We start from the raw sequence: 21,445 nt of genomic DNA on the forward strand, positions 1-21,445 counted from the left end.
GAATGGTATTTTCTTATCCCAGCGGAAATACATTCTTGATTTATTATCTGAGACGGGAATACTCGGATGTAAACCAGTTGATACTCCCATTGAGCAGAACCACAAGTTGTTTATGTGTTTGAATGTAACTCCAACCGATAAGGGGAGATATCAGAAGCTTGTAAGGAAATTGATCTATTTATCACAAACCATGTCAGATATTGCGTATGCAGTTAGTGTCGTGAGTCAATTCATGCATGACCCACGTAAACCTTATATGGATACTGTAGATCGCATATTGAGATATTTGAAATCTGCTCCGGGTAAAGGCTTATTGTTTTCGAAACATGATCACCTAAAAGTAGAAGGCTACACTGATGCAGATTGGGCAGGTTCATCCGACAACAGAAGGTCTACCTCAGGATACTTTACTTTTGTAGGTGGAAACCTTATGACTTGGAGGAGTAAAAAACAGCCAGTAGTATTAAGATCAAGTGTTGAAGCTGAATATAGAGGTTTGGCATATGGGGTATGTGAATTGTGGTGGTTGAGAAATTTGTTGAAAGATTTGGGTTTTAAACCAAAAGTGGAAATGAATATATTTTGTGACAATACGTCAGCTATAGAGATAGCTCATAATCCTGTTCAACATGATCGGACGAAGCATGTGGAGGTTGATAGACATTTTATCAAAGAGAAACTTGAAGCTGGAATTATTACTTTTAGGGTCGCGGGGGACCCGCCTTATTGAACAAAGTCGGGTATGGCGTGCTCAACCACACGGAGGTTCATCAAGACAAGAGCGCCCATGCCCATGTCGAGCATATCAGCCGGTGGCCGCTTCTTCTTTCAAGTTGGGCATGTGCGATATCCACGCACCAACTTGGGGGGGGGAGTAACAATTTGTTACTATGTTTAATATTAGCAAGTATATTGTAATCTTAGTAAGTGTATTATTTTTTCCTAGATATGTGGATCTAGGAGATCTCTGTATTCATGTATATATACTACTAGAAACATCAATAAACATTATCAGAATTATCCATTAAAACATCTTTGACACTTATTATATGTATCTCGTGAACATCTAAACAATCGCGAGCAAATCCAGCGTCTGATGTGGTAGGGACTGACTCACAAATAATCAACATACTGTCCTGACTTTTAATTAACTTTGTGTACCCACTTAAAAATTGTGCTGACATGGCTCTCTATGAGCATCCTGGGAGAATGGATATTAATGTAGGTAGGATGTATAAAAAAAAAAAAAACTCAAAATGTACAAACTATATTAGTAGTTGTTTGTAGATATTGTTGACTTAGGTTGAGTCCAATGGTGCATCCACCCTCTATCTCCATTCCACAAAAAAATAGTGTTTTGAGGATGGGGAGTCAATTTTGGTATCCAATGGTTCGGACCATTCTACGCCACTTCGACCGGCGCGGAATTAAAAAAAAAAAAAAAAAAAAAAATGGTCATAATTAGTAGGGGACACAAAAAAATTGATTCCATTACAAAACCGACCAACCCGTTGTTTGAAGTTTTGTCAAATGGGTCGGTTTTCAACTCACATCGGTTTGGATCGGTTTGGAATAAAGCAAAACCGATCTAAGTCGGTTCGGTGATTATATTTACATATAAATGAAAATAACCGACCCGACCCACTATACTTTAATTTAATGCAAAAGTTGTCTCGATTAGTGATATTTGTATTTTCCAAATTAAGTTCTTATTGTCTCATGGTTTGTCTAAACCATGTTTAGACAAAGTCACGTTTCTACACCTACACATTATTTTCTATTGAAATAAATAACCATGAGTCCATAACTATGTATAGTGGTGGAACAAAAAAACAACTATACGAAATAAATGTCAACTTTCATCTCTCCAGATCTATACTTTCCAAATCTAATTTGATCATCTTCTCGATAAACTTTGTTTTATACATGTTATTTTTTGGGTTTATGAAACAAACGAACAACAACAAATAAGCTAGAATCCTTGGATACCTCGTACCCACGTTTTGGCTCTATACCCCACCTGCTCGCTGGTGGATAATTTCAGATGGAGTTAGTGGATTTAATTTGTTGTTCTTTCAAGTTCTGGTTTGGTTTGTGTTAAGAAGAAGGGTTATTCGGTTTGCTGATTCACATTCAATCCATTGGTTTTGCTTTAATTAAACTAAAAAATTGAGTTTTAAATTGATTTGATCTTCATATTCAGTTTATGGTCAGTTCAGTTAATATCAGTTAAAACCGTGAAATAATCGGTTCGGATCGGACATTGGTTATGTTGGAAATTTATTCGGTTCGGTTTCAAATTCATTCTAATAGGTTCGGTTCGGTTGGTTTCATAATCCCATTCTATTCCTAATCGGTTTTAGTCAAACCCGCCGAAACGACCCTCATAATAATAATTAGTTATTATTGGGAACAAAACAATTGATTAAGAAATAAGAACCATCACTGGCGTTGTTTGGTTTTCAAAAGATTTGATTTTACTTCATGGAATGCACTCATATTCCTTTATAAATTATAAATTTGGAGAGTTATATACATATAGAAGGAAAAACCACCGCCACTCCCTCCCTCCGCTTTTGAGAGAATGGGGAGCCATTGCACCTAGACACTCCTCATTCTCCAAATTCCGCTTGAGTTGGAGTTTTCTAAACCATGTTCCTATCCAGTCAAGTACTCCCTATCCTTCGCTGTGAGCCAATTTTCTATTGATGGGGAATAACCATGAGTCCATGACGCATTGATAAGGAATAACAAGTATTGGCTATGCGAAATAAATGTCAACTCTAACTGAGTGGACCGTTAAATCTGAATTTGATCATCCTCAAGTACATGACATATAACATTATAACTATTATTGAACTTTGCAGCTGTTAAGAAATAAGAACCATCACCCGTTCATTGGTTCAGGCACTGAGATTTGATTTTACTTCATCAAACAGCATTTTCTTTTATAAATTATAAATTTTGGCTTCAAGGCTTAAACTGGCCAAACCCAATGGCATAAAACCAATTGGCTAATTATTAAAAAAAAAAAAAAAGGTTCTTTGCAGGAAAATTTTGGCATCCGGCCATGTCATCCTATATCTCATTTTCTCTTCTTTTTGAAGGATTTGGTCGTACATTTAGAGAATGATTGAAGTTTGCAGTATTTCCATTAATCATTCCTTCTAGTCTTCTTGAAAAATTTGACATTGAAGACGCCATTGTTCAAATGAAATGAAATGTTTTTTGTGATTTTGAGCTTAAAACCTCCCTAAAACCCCAAGTTAAGTTATGTGGAGAGAGAGTGAAAGTGAGACTGTGAGAGTGTGTGTGGTTCTAGGCTCAACAGTGAAGCCTGTAAAAATTAGCCCAGTCATCTTCAAGCCTTTGGGCTTACCTGTTGGTGTTGATAAAATAAAAATAAGTTGAGCATCAACATTTTAGGACTTGGTTCTAACTCATAACACAAAGCTTAAAGATTTGAATTGGAGACTTTGTCGAATACCATTTGGAGAAATTTATCAACGAAACTTCTTGCATTTTCACATTAATGTCATTCTCAATTCATTTCAAAGGTGTGGAAATGTGGAATGAACATAAATAGTGGTTACAACTTTCAGCTCAGTGGTCATCAGCATCATCGCCAAAAGCCATTGTCATTTGATAATTTAGCAATTATTTTGACAGATCGGGATACTCAACGTATTGTTAGAGTATCTTTAGCAGAGCAACCAAAAAAATACCAAAATTTTGAACCAAACCAAACACCAAACCAAAAAAACACCAAACAATTTTAAGAGCAACATCAAAAAAACATCAAGCAACTACGCGGTTTTGCCAAAACCGTGCCATATAGCCCACGCGGTTTTGCCAAAATCGCGCCACTAAAACCCAACTAACAGGCCCAAGCCCACGCGATTTTGGCAAAACTAGCGGTGCCCAAGCCCACGCGTCTATATAAACAAAAAGCCGCGGTTCAATTACTTTCACCTCTTCTCACAATTATAAAACCCTCTCTTTAGTTAAAAAAAAACAAAAACCTACCTAAACTCTTAAAATTTGATATGAATCATTTTGAACCTTTTGACGGTGATGATTGGCAGTACACAGACGACATTGGCGATGAGGGAGAAGAACCTGAGGAAGTAGAATACGGTGGGGGAGAAAACCGCGTCCATTAAATCCCAAGCCCACGCGGTTTTGCCAAAACCGCGCCATAGAAGCCCATTTAGCAGCCCAAGCCCACGCGGTGTTGAAAAAACGCGTGAGTGATTTGATACAGCACCAAACCTGGAACCAAATATTGGTTGATTTGGTATTTGGTTTGGTGTTTTCATCAACATGTAGTTCTCCTGAAGTTGAAAAAACACCAAATTCTTAGTGTTTGGTGTTTGAAAACACATCAATATTGAGAATTTGGTGTTTGATGCTAGGGGTGGGCAATGGGCCGGGTTGGGCTAGCCCGGCCCTAAACATTTAAAGCCTTTCAGTTATTAAGGCGGGTCAGGCCGGGTCATAAGTCTAAATTTCAAACCCTGACCCTACCCTAAGCCCTCTTTAACAGTTTAGGGCCGGGTCAGGCCGAACCTATATATTTTATTCTTTTTACTGCATCAGTTTTAAAACTCATTTATATTACAAAAAAATTCAAAGATTTGCAAACTCAAAGTCCCACTACTTTGAAATTTGAATAACAACCAATCTAGTAATAATTTCGATAAGTCCAACAATTTAAAATGCATATCCATAATCTAATAAAGTGACATACATAGAGACTCATATTTATATTTCAAAATTACGGTTAAAATGCACAAGACATTTTGAAATGAGCTTTCATTTGACATAAATCCGTTATTTCTTGTACTCAAATCTCACCAAAATTACATTTAACATTGAAGAACACAAAGACAAATAAGAGTATGAAATGAGTTTTACCGACGTCAACCTATTTTTCATTAATTTAGTGCCTAGTGCTCATTATTGTTCTTGGCGACTAGGTTAGGCGGGGAGTTGTGAGGTGTCGTGAGTTGTGAGATAGAAACAATTAGGTTTACAAGTTTTTTATGATATAAGACAAGTTATTAGAAATACCCATACGGTAAGTGATAAATTACAAAAGCGGTGTTATTTTAATTGAAAATATGTAACAAGGAGTTGGATAGTTTTAGTTGTGTATTTTATAGTGAAATTATAACTAGGGCTTGGTTAGAGCTTGGTTAGGGCTTAGTTAGGGTCGGGCCTATGTTTGAACCTTACCGACGACCGCCTTAGAAGGCATTAGGTGGGTCGGCCTCCTCTAAACTCTGTGAGGGCTTTAGTTGTAAGGGCTTTATAGGGCTTAGGGTTGGGTCGGTCAGGGCCGGGTTAGGGTCGTTAGGGCCAAATTCCCACCCCTATTTGATGCTAGGTTGATATCACTGTTAAATATGCTCTTAAATTCATCGGCTATCACCCATTATTAGAATCGGAATGAAAATTCGTTGAAATTTAACAACGATTGAGATAACACAAGTTTCACTGTCATATTTAAAGAGAGAATAAGACAAAAATAATATTTACTACACAACACATTAAAAATCAATTTAAAAATCTTTTTTTAAGAGAAAATGATACCGTCCCATTTATAGAATGAGAAGTTGGGAATAAACAAAAACCGTGTTAAGATGCTTAATGTAGACACATAGCAATGACAATATTTGGAAGCTAATATGTCACAATTGTTAATGACGATGCGTTGATGATGCTATTAGTTCAATAACTCATCTAAGAAAAAATAGATCACTATGACAAAGGAAAAAATAATCTTATTTCTAATAGATAATATATTGAAAACAATAATTTTAGAAGCTAGATAAACCTACTAAACCAACCTAGTAACTAGTTATTGTGCAGGTGCCGACTAGCAAAGTCGGTAAATTTTTTAGATGATAATATTAAAAATCTGGGATTCGGACTCCGCCAACATCAAAGAGTTACTGATTTCATTTAATCTGCCCCAGCCACTAAAGGCCCAAGTCCTTAACCCTTAAATTCTGAAACAGTAAAAATGAATAATAATGATTAGCATCACGGTCCATAGAAATACATAATAAAAAAAACTTTTTTGTCTCATTCCCATTCAAAGCAAAAGAAATAGACTTGTACTCTTTTTTCTGCTAAACCAAAAACTGCAGATAAACAAAACAAGAAAGCATGGCAGCAGACCCATCTAGATCTGCTGCTGCTGCTGGTCCAGCAGATTCATATATAGGAAGTTTAATTAGTTTAACATCAAAATCTGAAATCCGTTACGAAGGTGTTCTTTACAACATCAACACTGAAGAATCCAGCATCGGGTTGAGAAACGGTTTGTTTTTTTTATTTGTTTGAAGTAAAGTTTCGATTTTTATGTGAATTTTTGATTTGGGTGTTTGATTTTTGGGGTTTTTAAGGTAATATTCAATGGGGTTGTTTTATTTTGGGTAATTTGTTGTAAATTTTGGATATTTATGTTCTTAATTTGATATATTAGAGAAACATTATATATTATTGAGGCATTGAGAGGTTTTCATGTGAAGGGGATGCTTTAAAAATCTTTACTTTTTGTAGTAAAAAGTGAAATATTGTGTTTATTTGGCTTATACATGGTTTTTAACTTGAAGCTAAGGAAATTCCGAGCCCCTTATTTGAATTGTTTGATATTGATAATGAGTCTAAGTATTATTTACATGATGTAGGACAACTTTGAGGAGTTGAATTTATTGTTGAGAATAGGATTTAAGAGCTGCGGAATTGGTCAGCTCGTTCTAAGATTAAGGTTTAAGAATAATGACGACTGTTTTGGAAGGGGGAACAAATTTGGGGTTTTACGAAAGGTTTAATTTTTCTTGGTAGTGTCTTTGCAATTGTAATCCTTAGTACCAATGCAAAATTGAATGAAGAAATCTTATTTTGGCGTGACACCCCTTGCATCTCTCCCTCCCGTGGTATTGGTCACTCTTGCATATAGGCTTTGGCTAATGCATGGAAGATATTTGCTACTTGCATATGATAATTCTGTTTCTCTTTCCATCTATCGTTGGAGAAATAATTTCCTGTTGGTCTTTTACTTGAAATTTGTTTTCTTATTTATTCACATGCTATTAGTAGCTACAGGAACATATTTCTTGTTGGTTGTAAAATTGTGTTATTATCTTGGCAGTGAAATCTTTTGGAACAGAAGGACGAAAGAAAGATGGCCCTCAAGTCCCTCCAAATGACAAAGTTTACGAGTACATACTGTTCCGTGGAAGTGACATCAAGGTTAGTGTCACAAACCATTGTATTTCTACATCACCCTACATCCTACATGAACATATGTCGGTCTCAGAATGTTGCATCATACGCCGTAGCAAGATACTTTAACGAGCCTATATCATCGTAAGATTAAGAATCTAAATTTTTAACTCTCAGAGTGTCCATTGTTTTCTAAAGTAATTCAGAATTTGCTGCTAAATCTCAATAGAATCTTTGAAAATAGATTTTTCTTTTGTCATGCTATTTGAGGAGTGAGGGGAGAATATTGGACTAAAAGACTTGGCACATGGAAGCACAGTGGAAAAGTGGGTCTTACATCCACATGCTTTTGTAGGTTACATAAGTGGCCTAGTGTCTATTGATAAAAAGGAAATAAAGATTGTGGTGAATGATCTTATCCTTCTCAATGGAGGAGCAAAATTTTAGACACGATTTTGTTACTCTCATTCCTTTCAGTGTAACTATCTCTTGCATCAGATTCCTCTAGGACTCCCATATCTTTGTCGTTTGTGTGAGACGGATGATGATTATGTGAACCTTTTGTTGTGGGGTTGTCCTTTCGTTTGGTGTATTTAGTCAGCCTTTCACTTCGAAATCTGCAGTTTTGTGTTTTAGTTTTGGTTTTTTCTTGAGTCCATTAAGAGCTGGGGCCAGGGCCTTTTTCTTTCTTTTGAAATCGTCTTTGGAGTTTGCTAACTTTTTTTTTATCTTGGGGAATTCCGCTTGAGCGGGACTAACACTACTTTGTGGTTGAATGTGATGTTCTGTTCCTATATTTTGTGTGCTCACTCTGCATTTTGCGAAGTTCATACTTTCATGTATGCGATACAGCTATTGCTTTCTGGAAGTCTTATGGAATTAATTCTTTTAGGCCCGTTTTAGTCAAGTGCAACCACTAGATGGGCTTATATGTTTTCTATTTGTCATGTTTTTACAGGATTTACAGGTTAAAGCTTCCCCACCTGTTCAACCTACACCAACTATTCATGAAGATCCTGCTATCATACAGGTAAATGAACTTGCTCTTACTCTTGTTGAATCTGTTCAACTTTGGAGCTTTTGAAAATTTGCATTACTCATCCCATTTTCCTGTGCAGTCTCACTATTCCCGTCCAACATCTATGTCTACAAGCTTCCCTGCTGGTGGGAGTGGATCTGTTGTGGATCCGAGTTCTCATACATCACAGTTAGGAGTGCCCAGATCACCGTTCCAAGGTGGCCTGCCTTTATATCAACCTGGAGGAAGTTTAGGATCCTGGGGTTCTCCTCCTCCTCCAAATGCAAATGGTAGTGGACTGGCTGTTCCAATGTACTGGCAAGGATTGTATGGCCATCCTGGTGGGCTTCAGCATGGACAACAACAATCTATGGTTCGACCACCGCCTGGCCTGTCAATGCCTTATGCGGTGCAGCAGCCCATGCAACAGCCGATGCAATATCCAGGCATGAATCCATCTTTTCCAACTGGAACCTCAAATTTTTCTTCTTCAAACATGCCCTCGTCAACCTTACCTGAACTCCCTCCATTACTTCCACCTGTTACCGCTGGAGCTCTAAATTTATCATCTACTATGCCTTCTACTCTACCGTCCCCTGCCCCTACGGCTCCATTAGCACCTGAAACATCACCGAGCCTAATGCCGAATAAGTCTCCTGCTGGTCCTACTGTAGCACTGAGTTCTAGTGTGCCATTAGTGTCCCCTTTTACCACTTCCAGTATAGACACAAACATTATTGCTCCCTCCACCTCTAACAAACATAAGAGTGTTCCAACCCAACCCTTGCAATATCAAACTGTAACTCAGGCTGTGTCAGCCATCGGTGGGGCATCCAGTTCAAGTTACACTGATGCATCAACACCTGCTTTGATAACCCCAGGTCAGCTTTTGCAGCCTGGATCGGCCACACTGTCCTCGTCTCAGTCCTCCCAACTATCTCATAAGGATGTTCAGGTTGTTCAAGCATCATCATCAGAACCACCTCCATCATCAGTTCCAGAGGTTCAGGCACCAATTTTACCGTTGCCTACACCACATAATCAAAAGGTAGATAAGCGTTGTGACCTTTTAAAATATAGTTTTTTTTGCTGTTTAATGAAAAATAGTGTGGGTCCAGTTGTAGGAAGAATAGCTTGTGTTGTAGATGTTTAATAAATCATGCTCCATCTTTTTCAAAATCTATACTGGCAATATTTCAAATCCAACAAGGAAACTTGGTGGAACCTAACAATAGATGGGAAGTCATCATTAGATGGGTATATATTTGAAGATTGTATGATAAATAATGATATAATTAGTGAACGAAGTGTTAAAAAAAAAACTGCTTGAGTAATATGAACTGGATGCCTAATTTGTTTACTCTTTATTCTTATATCCTACTTCTAGCTGAATGGAGCTCCTGTACAGAACCGCTACAATTACAATTATAATTACAGGGGACGTGAAAGAGGAAGAGGAAGAGGAAATGGGGTATGTACTCTGTCCTTTACTTCCTGCTTATTACGAATAGAAGATAATCACAGCATATATTCTCTGCTTGGCTTGTCCAGGGCCATAATTGCTCGATCCTTTCCGTGTGTTTTAACTGTTATAATAAATGAATTTATGAAATTTCAACAAGAGTTGCTTGTAGATTGTCTCAATGGCACTTGAGAGGTCTTTATGGAACTTCCTGGTATCTTGATCTACTAATATTTGTTACTATTTAAGATGCGGGATGGACTGCAACCTAGAATTTGGAGGTGGCAGTATTTGTTTCCGGCTTTGTAGATTTATTATGTCTATATACACACCAAAGCTCTGAACTGAATTAACATCACAGTTTCATGAAAGACAATGAATTCTTTTCTGGAAACTTGACAGTATAGACTACTTATTATGTCTATAGAATCACACCTCTCAACTGAATTAACATCCCAGTTTCATGAAAGACAACAAATTCTTTTCTGGAAACTTGACAATATAGACTGCTTACTTTTGCTGTCGCAGATAGTACGACCTGTAACCAAATTTGCAGAGGAGTTTGACTTCATGGCTATGAATGAGAAATTTAACAAGGATGAAGTCTGGGGTCATCTTGGTAAAGCCAATAAAGCTAATTCAAGGGACAAACAAGAGGATGGGAGCGAGGATGACGATGAAGATGATTTACAAGATGAAGAATATGCTGGATCATCAAATCCCGACTACAAGGTGAAATTGGGATGAAAAAAGCAGTACTTATAGTTTTATATGCTATATGTTATGTTGTGTGTTGCATTACGACCTACTCCTCTTCCTGTTACAGCCGGTTTATGTAAAGGACGACTTTTTTGATACTCTTTCTTGCAATGCACTTGATCATGGATCCCGGGGTGGGAGGACCAGGTTTTCTGAGCAAATGAAGATAGACACAGAGGTACTGTGACAATTCACTTTTTGCTACTCATTCTCTTGTTTACCATTTTTTATCCGAGTTTCTGAATGCTTACTCTTTTTGCAGACTTTTGGCGATTTTTCAAGGCATCGTGGTGGTCGAGGTGGACGTGGGCCAGGTCGTGGTGGTCGTCCACGTGGTGGTTACTATGGAAGAGGATATGGTTACGGTGGAAGGGGCCGAGGGCCGGCCATGTCGAATCGCCCCAACTAGTTTTGGGTGAATGTCATTGGTGGTATCAGGGTTAAGCAGGGATCGAGGTTAAGCAGTTCCCACCGCCATAGGTACGATACTGATGGTGCTATCTGGATTGTGTGCTTATTCTGAAATAAAGAGAAGCCCCAGACGAAGCATATGCATAAATTCTTGAAGTAGGGTTATATTTTAATTAAGTGGGCTCATCGGGATTAGTTCAGGTGCCCATACTCTCTATCTGTGTGTGTGTGTGTGTGACATTGCACAAATGTGAAGCCACGCTGGTGTACATTTTTCAAGTGGCAGGAAGAAATGGTTGTGTAGATGGAGCGGAATTACAAAAATAATCAGAATGCAGGACCAATGCACGCATTTCTCAGTACTGACATGCAAGGAAGAGTTTTTTTTTTTCTTTGTAGAGGTTTATCCTGAATAGCAGGTTGTTTATGTGACAACAAATAAGACGGTATATGATAACAGTGTATTTGGCAAGTGAAATTGTCGCGGTTTGCACTTTTCTTCAAGATTTTTGTGATGAAGTTTCAGTTTTATCTTTACTGTCATTTATAGCGGTCCGTTTGTTTTTTGTTTCTATGGGGTTTTCATTTTGTTTTGTATTTAATTTATCAAGTTCAAATTCAGATTTCAGTTTAAACTTCTCCTCCTTGAATACCAGTCAGTCTGCCACTCGAAAAAAGTTTAGGGTTATTTAGGTTTTGGTCCTCCTAAATAATAGGTATTTGGAGTTTGGTCCGCACTAATTGGTTTATTAGCTTTTGGTCTTCCTAAATCCTCTTGACCGGTGAGTCAACCAAAGTCTACCAAGTTGACCGTTTGTATTTTTATAATACCCATTATACCCTTGGGTGTGCGAGCCACGTGGGTCAAGAGTCAAATGTTGGTCAAGTTGATCTTATTCAGGACACGTGTCAAGATCTCCACACTTCAAATCAATGGTTAGTGTGATATATCCGTTGGTAGTTCAAAACCCTAACGGTCAAAACTATTGGTACATACCCTATAAATATTGGTGTTGCTACTGGCTGGCTATACAAAATCAAAATTTGAAAGAAAGAAGATAAAGAAAGAGAAGAGTATAATGGGTGGAAGTTGTCATCTTGTAGTTGTTGCTGCGCCAAAGGTAACTGGTTTAAGTTTAATTTTGTCTGTAATGGCGGAAGGGCCAAAACCTAATTAAACATTATTTAGAAGGACCAAATCTGAAACGAAAGTAATTACAGTGGGACTAAACCCTTAATTTAAATTATGCGGTGTTTGTATATTCTATTGCAGGTTTGCCAATTGTGCTATGAAGAGGGTCACTATGCTTCAGGATGTCAATATCTTGGTATTCACTGCCCTCATGCTTGGTGTTGTGGATTTATGAGAGTCGTTCTAGGTCATATGGAAGAAGGTACTTTACAATCCAAGTACCTCGAGTGTTCTAGAGAAGGTTGTAGTGCTGTGACTTGGTTATACTTTGACAAAAAAAGTAGACAACCAAGTATGTAATCTATGCAAGGAAGAATTCCTAGTCTGTGAAGCGTTGTGGCTTATGCAAGGTTTGCCATCTTTCAACTATTTGTGAGAAGAGTGAGAAGAGTGGTGAGAATAGTGTGAGGTGAGAGAAATTGTTGTTACGTACCAGCGAGATGTGTGCGATTAGTCTTTGTGTTTATCAAGTATTATATGTATGAAGAAATAATAATTTGGTAAGTAGAGCGCATTACATAGCACTTGTCATAACAACTATATTATGTCATTACATAATGTTATTACAAACTAGCACTCTAAACCATAGCACTGTCATCCAAAATGGCTCCCAAAAACATGACTATCCACAAAATAACAAAAAAACCATAGCACCAATGCATTTTTGGTCCGAAAGTTAAAGATGACTTAAGCAAGGTGCAACCGCTGAAATTGTTGGGGTACTTGGTGTATCAACACCATCATTAGCACTAAATCCAAGCCAATATTGAAACCCATTTGTTGTTCCTTTCTCCCCTTGGTGTCGTCCTCCTATTGCTCCCCTTGTTGCTCTTCCTCCTCTTCTAGCTTGTGGCACTTGGTGTTGATCTGCATCATTCACATGGTTTTTTTGCTGGCCGAGGTTGATGCCCTTGTTCTTTGATGGCCGAGGTTGATGCCCTTCTTTGTTGAGGTTGATTCCCTTGCTGCTGAGGTTGATGCCCAGGTTGATGCCCTTGCTGTTGAGGTTGATGCCCTTGCTGTTGACCATGGCTCTCTTGCTCCATTTCTTTGGCAGAGCCACCCAATATATATAATAGTAGGGAAGACAAAGCAAAGCAAAACAAATATAAAAATTTATAAACAAGTCAGTTGAAACATAATAAAGCCGACATTTTTATTAATAGACAAATACCCTAAACAAAGACAAAGACAGAAGCATGGACCCTAAACAAAGACAAAGACATAAGCATAGACCCTAAACAAAGACAAAAGACAAACACATAAACATAAAGACAACAACAAACACAAAAGTTTGTTTATATATTCTTATTTTTCTTTTTGTTATCCTTTCTCTTATTCTTCAGAGAAATCTGCAAAGCCTTAAAGCTCTCAGCACACATTAGTGCTTGCACCACCTCTCTAGTTTGTGCTTGAGTTAAATTGTTACTTCCCTCCCCCGGTTTGTGCTTCAGGTTGAATTGTCAAACCTCCCAGTTAAGTCCACAAAGCATGAGTTGAAGAACCTCCAACACCCCTTCCTGTAAGATACCTCCATTCTTGCAAATATTCTATACATTCAGCATAACTTGCATTACTATGTTGATCAAAATAGGCCATGACAACCTCCCTTTCTTTTTTAGGAAAATTATTATATCCCTTTCGTGACTAAACTCCGTGATATGTCTAGGATATCTAATACCCCTCCCCATTTAATTTGACTAAAGAAATAAGTGTAAAAAAGAGATGAGTGCAGAGATACGTTTGTTGTGTGGGAGATGAGTGCAGAGATGTACATGTTGCTTTTATAGCAAAAACATGCAGATAAGAAATTAATAAGGGGTGTTGTACCATTTAAAGCATGACTGAATCACAGTCAAAATATTTAATAATTGAGTTGAAAACACATTTACAATACAAACAAAATTGTACTTGGAAAGTGCAGCATTATTGAATGCAAACATCAGCCAATGTATGTGCTTCAGTCAGTCAATGTGCTCTAGCTAGTCAAAACACAGCATTATTGAATACAAACAAAATGGTTACCTATGTTATTTGGTGGTGCTGAGCTTGTTTCCCCTCCTTCTTGCTTACAAGTCCTTGTGTTAAAATATAATATATATATATATATATGTCAATGTGCTCTAGCTAGTCAAAACACAGCATTATTGAATACAAACAAAATGGTTACCTATGTTATTTGGTGGCGCTGAGCTTGTTTCCCCTCCTTCTTGCTTACAAGTCCCTATGTTATGTCCTACCTGACCACATCTCCTGCACTTCCTTTTGCCACTTGATTTTTCTTCATCTCTTCCTCTTATTCTTTGTTTCCTTGGTCTTCCAGGATTTCTGTTATTGGGAGGAGGTAATACAACATTTGTAGGTTTAATCTGATCACAAAGAAGACATTGGAATCAAATTAAATGAGAAAGAAATTGGAATCAAATGAATATATATATATATATATATATATATATATATATATATATATATATATATATATATATATATATATATATATAAGGGTAAAAGGAATTGACCTTGTCCCAATCATCTTGGTTGGCTACTGGATAGATATAACCTGCGTAGGTTGCTCTAAATGACTCCACAGTATAGTAGTGACTGCAATATCTACAAATTAAGTGAAAAAAAAAAAAAAAAATCAATAAGTGACAGGAAAGTAAAATTTATAAGTCACAATAAATTAAGTGCCAAAGTAACAACTCACTTGGCCCAACTCTCCCTATTAGGCCTTCTTGGCCTTATGACAGATATAGCATGGACACAAGGTATCCCTGTCATCTGCCACACAATGCATTCACAAGTTAAAAGATTTAAGTCCACAATAAACCTTTTACCATTTTTGGTATTGGTTGACAAGAATTGATTTGGTCCAACCCCTGAAACCTTATACTTATGATACTTCTTTTCCAACCTTTTAATTACATCTGTTACAACTGGTACCAAATCACCATCAGTTAGTTCCAAACCTAGTTCTCTTCTATCATGCATAAGTGCCATAACAGAGAGAGTGTACTTATCCACAAACTGAAATAGAGGCTTGTCTCTTATTTTTAGGATCCAAGCATTGAAGGACTCACTAAAATTACTAGTGACAGCATCACACTTTGATGTTAGATCAAAGTATGCCCTAGCCCATGTCCTCTTAGGTTGCTTCTCTAACCATATTTTGGCATTCTTCTCATCATGCTCTAGTGTTTCCATACATATTTCATGTGTACTTATCATGTAAGCTTTAGCTGCCCCCCAACATAGACTCTCCAAGTAATCTCCCTTAAAAACACTTTTAAAGTTCTTGTACATATGTTTAAAGCAAAACCTGTAAAAAAAAATAGGGTATGACATGTTAAAAAATAATAAGTATAATTTACAAATGTAATTCAAAATAAACAAGTTAATTTTACCTGTGGTGAGCATATGGGAAGTTATTGCTTACTGCCTCAATGAGACCCTTCTGCCTGTCAGATATGAATGTCAGCTGCCTTGATGGATGCTTGTTCAAGTGAGGCTTCAACAACTCCAACATCTTATGCCAAGTGTATTTATCCTCACCCCTACAAATGAAGATAGCAAGAGGGAAAATACCATTCATAGCATCAAGTCCAATAGCACTAAGACAACATCCTCCATACTTTCCTTTAAGGAAACAACCATCAAGTCCAATGATTGGCCTACACCCATTCACAAACCCATCCAATGATTGCTTGAATGCAACAAAGAAACCCACAAACTCATCTACTGAATCCTTATACCATTTGACAATGCTTCCTGGATTCCTTTTCAAAATTTGATTCTTCAATTCTGACACCACCATGTAGCTCTCTTCATAATTACCATTGATTCTCTCTAGCAACAAAACTCTAGTTCTCCAAGTAGTCCAGTAAGATATAAGTACACCATACTCATTATAGATCTCATTATGCAAGTCTACTGGTGCAAAAGTTGGATGAGCCCTAGCAAAGTCTTCTAGTTCATTTGCAACCCAAGGAGCTTTGGCTTGCACATTCTTGTTATTCTTATCACCTTCACAGGTATGAGTGGGATTAAATAACCTTAGCTTCAATGTATGCCCATCAACTTTTTTGCTGCGGTTCACAAACCACTTGCAATTGTGGTCCTTACAAACCAACTTATATCTTGTCTTATCATTCTTCTTCGTTTTGAAACTAAACTTTCGAAGCAATTGCCATGTCTTTTTTATAAACTTCCTACACTCCAAAATAGTTCTCCAAGTCATACCTTTTGTAAGGCTGAAGTTTGTTGTACCTAATGCTGGATCTTCAATCCTCTCATTATCTTCAGCTTCATACAAGTTTCTAGTAGATTTCACAAACTCATCTATCTGAATATCTACATCCATCTCACCCTCTGACACCAGTTCAAGTTTTGAAATATCATCATCACTAGCTTCTTCCTCATCATAATCCCAGTCCTCATCTTCTTCATCAGATTCTTTCTCACTCACATAACATGTTTCCTGAGTCATATAGGGCCCAACACCATTACTCATATCAAAACATCTATCCTGCTCATCATCAGTGGCATCATCCATGACATCATTATGAAATATATTGCAGCCACCATCATTATCCACTATATCATGTTAAAATGTTATTTCTCTATAAAAATCAATTACTTTATCAACATCAACATCATTTGCTCCTATATCATGTGTATCTTCACTTTGACTTTGAAACTCAATCTCTTCTTCAACATGAATTGTTTCATCATCAATATCAATAACATATGCTTCACCAGTTGATTCCAAATGTGGATCCATGGTTGGCTCCACAATATATTCATCTTCACTTTGACTTTCAAAGTCTTTCACATTACACCGTTTCTTCTTATAAGGCTTTTCTCTTTCTCTTTGGCTTTTAGGAATCTATTTGGTTAAGTCTACATAATCATCTAGAGTTGACTCATTAATTGGCTTAGTCAAAAAAAATGTTAACTGGACTTGAGTCGTGAGTGCATTAGATTGGAGTCGTGAAGACATTGGATTGAACTGAAATGTGTGCATTGGATCGACTGAATGGTGTGAGCATTGGATTGGACTGATTGAGGTGTGGGTATTGGATTGACCGTGGTGTGGGTATTGGATTGATTGGAGGAGTGGGCATTGGATTGGAGTCATGTGTGGGCACTATACCCATGATCCTAGAGTCTTTCTCCCATTATCGGTGGTCCCCTCGCGACTATCCGGTGGTCATAAGAAACAAACAAATGGAATCTATAATCACTTTCTACCATAATGTTCTCCCACATCAACATAACAAGTCCCCAAGTACACATAAATGCCCCGCTAAGATTGGACGGATGACACCTTCTTCCTAGGCACAAACATTTGAACTTCCTTGATAAAATCTATCCAATTCAACTCATCACCTTCTAGAGTTAATATTCTCCTCAATCCGCCAGAGAGTTTTCACCAAACATATCAAACCGGGTGTAACATCCTTCCATAAACCACCCAAATGAACAACAAACTTTCTTTTGCCAAACCACATCACTGATAAAATAACATGAAATCGAAATCGAAATGTCAAACACAATAAATCATGTAAACATTACCATCAAATAATGTACCAAATCGTGTAAACAATTATGAAATCGAAATGTCAAACACAAAATCCCTAATTTAAAATAAACAATTACTATGTAGATTATCTAAGTACATGGTCAACATCCAAAAACCCTATTTTTTATTCAATAACATGCAATACCAATAAACAATCAAACATACCTAATTTTTTACTGTTTAGTTTAAAACCTTCTAATATTAATAAAGAATCAAAATATGCAAGCATGCAAAACAACGTTCAAAAAAGTTCATAAAAGCATGCATTCACTGATTAAAGGTATCATACCTAACCAAGCAAGCCAATCAAGCTCCTTTACGTTTGAGAGTGACTATGAGAGGTGAGAGACTGTGTTTGAGAGAGTGATAGAGAGAGAGAGAGAGATGTGAGAGACTGTGTTTGAGATGAGAGGGTTGCTGTTAGAGAAAAAAAGTGGAGGGATTTTAGTTAGTTTCCCGCTTTTCTTCCTAACATATCTTCGAGATTCTGATGATACACGTGTCTCATCAGTTGCCATCAGATTGTGGTGAAGTTGAGTCCGGAATAAGATCAAACTTGACCAACATTTGACTCTTTTTTTGCCTCGCACACCCAAAGGGTATGATGGGTATTATGAAAATCTGGGGCGGTCAACTTGGTGGACTTTGGTTGACTCACCGGTCAAGAGGATTTAGGAGGACTAAAAGCTAATAAACCGATTAGTGCGGACCAAACCCCAAATACCTATTATTTAGGAGGACCAAAACCTAAATAACCCAAAGTTTTATGGTGTGTTTGTTAAATTTTAGCTGATGGAATGGAAAGAAAATAATTCTAAATGGTATGTGTTTGGTAAACTAGAGAAAGGAAACTAAAAATTAGAGAAAAAGAATAATCATGTTTGTTTGCAAAAGTTATGGAAAAGAAATTCTACGGTGTGTTAATAGTAAGTCTCTAGTTATTTATTTTCTTTCTTTTCTACAAAATTTTCAGAAATTAGTTAAGGACACAAAATCTTTTCCATTTCTATGATTTTGTTTTCCTATAAAAAAACTTATTTTTTTTTCCATAGATAAACAAACACTTTAAAAACTATGGAAAAAGTGACATCTTAAAAACTATGGAAAAGGTAGACAATTTTTATTTTCTTTTCCTTTCCATAGTGTTTCCATCATAACAAACACACTCTTAGTGCAGACGTGGTGCCATTGTTTCATCTGTATCTTTATTCATCTAAATTGTCATGATTTTTTTTTTTGTGCCAAGCTGGTGTTGTGCCTGCCCACTGGCTACCTATTGCAATTTATTTTATGAAGAAATCTATGATTAACAAAATAGAAAAGACTTGTGAAGAGAAATGAGAGAGAAACAAAAGAAAATAAATTTTTATTGTATTTTTAATCCCAAAACCTATGCTGTTGCATCTAACAGCCAATACTACAGAAACACGTGTTGATGGCAAAAATAACACGTGGCACGTGAGATTCTCTAATAACTCTCCAGCTCCTCCTCTCTAATCTTTGATTAAAATTCTGTGTTTGCTCTTTCTCTTAAAAGAGAGTTAAAATGGCAGTTCCAACCGTTGGATTTCGAATATTCCTAGTGATTCGAATAATAGGAGTAGCAGCAGCAGCTTTGGTTCTAACATGGATCTTTCATTACAGAGGTGGATTATCTCTCATCTCTGATGACAAAGATCTCATCTTTAACGTAAACTTTCTCATTTCTCTTGTTTTATTTCTTAATAATTTAGACAATGTGTTTTGATTTCATATTAAACTTTTTTAGGTTCATCCTGTACTAATGGTAATTGGGCTCGTACTTTTGAACGGTGAAGGTAATAGCCAACCTTTTTCATTTTCATTTTCATTATGTTTCTTCTATTTTCCTATCCATGTAGTAGAGTATAATATAGTGGACTTGAGATGCTAACTAGCTCTGTGAGCTCACAGCAGTATCTAGATTCGATATACACTTCACTTAAACTCTTTGCAACCTTCTCTACTCGATAACAGACGACCAAAAATAAAAAAGGTATGCAATTTTCTTTTATAGGAATCCGTTGTGTGCTAATATAGTCCGTTCAAGGCCTATGAAATCTAAACCTGGCTTGTTTTTTAGGTTGTGCATATTATCATAATGTCATTTCCCTATTAACAGTTAACATGGTTCCAAAGTCCAAAAACGTTCCTGTAGTAATCTTTTGTTGCCTAAGCGTTGCAGCATAAAATAGGGTGTGAACAGTCAAAATCTTTGCTCACTGGGGTATTAATAAGCCTGAGGATTTCAGAAAGTTACATGTGTATTGTACTTGTCACTTGTCGCCCCATGATTCTGTATTTTAGTATTGTTATATGTCATGAAACTATCAGCTGTGTTGACATAAATCCACAGTTTTCAAATATTTTCTTATAAATCAAAATGGACAGTGGGATCACTTGGAACGATCCATAATTTATTACTAAAATATGTGCACAACCATTCCCTTATTAACTGCCCTGTGTTCCATGAGGGTGGCACTGACACTTCTCATCTGTGCGAATGTTTATTGGAACTTCTACCTTGTTGGGAGAAGTCTAGATAAACTTTTAGGCACAGTGTAGTAATGTGGATTATTTATTGTGAGCTATTTTGACACCTTCACCCTTATCTTAAAAAATCCATATTGAATCACTGCAGCTATGCTAGCATACAAAACAGTCTCTGGATCAAAAAGTTTCAGGAAGAGAGTACATCTTATGCTGCAATTTTTAGCCTTCTCTTTGAGCATTGTTGGTGTATGGGCAGCTTTGAAATTCCACAATGAGAAGGGAATTGACAATTTCTACAGTCTGCATTCTTGGTTGGGCTTGGCTTGTTTATTTCTGTTTGGCATTCAGGTCTGTGATGTGCTCTTTTCCTTCCTCAACAGTGGCTTCTTCTCATGTACTCTTTCTCAAGAAAGACAGCTATGTTTATGATGTTCTAACTATTGTTTTGGACAGTGGGCTTCTGGGTTCATAACCTTTTGGTACCCTGGTGGTTCAAGAAACCGCAGAGCTTCATTACTGCCGTGGCATGTATTCTTCGGAGTTTATACCTATGCCCTTGCCATTGCTACTGCTGCTACTGGTATCTTAGAGAAGGCCACATTCCTTCAAAGCAACAAGGTAATATCACGTTACTCGTCCGAGGCACTATTGGTAAACTCTCTAGGTATTCTGCTTGTTGTTCTTGGTGGTTTTGTTATCCTCGCGGTAATTGCTCCTGTCAGTGGAAAAAGTGATTCCTACAGAGTAATGGAGTAGGAAACAACTATCAACTTGATTCAACAACATGGAGTATTGGAGTAGGCAGCCGGCTATCCATTATCTGAATTAAAAGGGTTTGCTATTTGTTGAAAAGAGAGATGCCAGAGATGCCTGCTCAAATTAATTTTTTGTTTTCCATTTGTTGTAATACATGTGCTTCTCATGTATTTTACAGAACATTGTCATAATCTCCAGATTTTAATAGGAAGATTCATACTTGACTACGTGCAGTATATGTTACCATATACGGTGTACTATTGATATTGTTTGGTATACATGAGGATATGTCCATATCCCGTATTCCATTAGTAGCTTCTTCTGAGTCTCATTTTAATTTTAAAATGCATGCAGGTCACACTCGTGACATTGATTGCCTTCTTCAGTTATAGTTGGGAAAGTTTGAGTGGGCGTCTTTTACTCTGATACTATAAAAGCATTAACTAGTGAGTATAGTTGTTTTGATTTAAAGATAACTGGAAAATTAAGGATATAAAGGTTACAAAACAATGGCAGACT

The 21,445-nt window shown here is 37.0% G+C and overlaps 3 protein-coding genes and 1 pseudogene across 3 annotated transcripts; 3 read left to right on the forward strand and 1 right to left on the reverse strand.

The window, feature by feature from the left end:
• Positions 1-190: 190 nt before the first annotated feature.
• Positions 191-730, forward strand: LOC147479737 (secreted RxLR effector protein 161 pseudogene; annotated as a pseudogene).
• Positions 731-6,062: 5,332 nt separating this feature from the next.
• Positions 6,063-11,423, forward strand: LOC147479738 (protein decapping 5-like). Its single transcript, XM_086580829.1, has 8 exons — positions 6,063-6,328; positions 7,163-7,263; positions 8,195-8,266; positions 8,355-9,302; positions 9,642-9,725; positions 10,245-10,448; positions 10,543-10,653; positions 10,738-11,423. The coding sequence occupies exons 1-8, from the start codon at positions 6,175-6,177 to the stop codon at positions 10,882-10,884; spliced, it is 1,821 nt and encodes a 606-aa protein (XP_086436955.1). The 5' UTR covers positions 6,063-6,174; the 3' UTR covers positions 10,885-11,423.
• Positions 11,424-13,541: 2,118 nt separating this feature from the next.
• LOC147479739 (uncharacterized) lies at positions 13,542-16,858 on the reverse strand. Its single transcript, XM_086578485.1, has 7 exons — positions 16,715-16,858; positions 15,483-16,603; positions 14,965-15,397; positions 14,786-14,859; positions 14,598-14,688; positions 14,319-14,447; positions 13,542-13,628 (listed from the first exon to the last, which is right to left on the reverse strand). The coding sequence occupies exons 1-7, from the start codon at positions 16,856-16,858 to the stop codon at positions 13,542-13,544; spliced, it is 2,079 nt and encodes a 692-aa protein (XP_086434611.1).
• Positions 16,859-18,830: 1,972 nt separating this feature from the next.
• LOC147479740 (transmembrane ascorbate ferrireductase 2-like) lies at positions 18,831-21,153 on the forward strand. Its single transcript, XM_086577304.1, has 4 exons — positions 18,831-19,349; positions 19,428-19,476; positions 20,319-20,518; positions 20,624-21,153. Exons 1-4 carry the CDS (start codon positions 19,206-19,208, stop codon positions 20,924-20,926), a joined length of 696 nt encoding a protein of 231 aa, XP_086433430.1. The 5' UTR covers positions 18,831-19,205; the 3' UTR covers positions 20,927-21,153.
• Positions 21,154-21,445: the final 292 nt, after the last annotated feature.

Source organism: Coptis chinensis, chromosome 8, assembly GCF_015680905.1.
Source record: "Coptis chinensis isolate HL-2020 chromosome 8, ASM1568090v1, whole genome shotgun sequence".
NCBI classification, from domain to species: Eukaryota; Viridiplantae; Streptophyta; class Magnoliopsida; order Ranunculales; family Ranunculaceae; genus Coptis; species Coptis chinensis.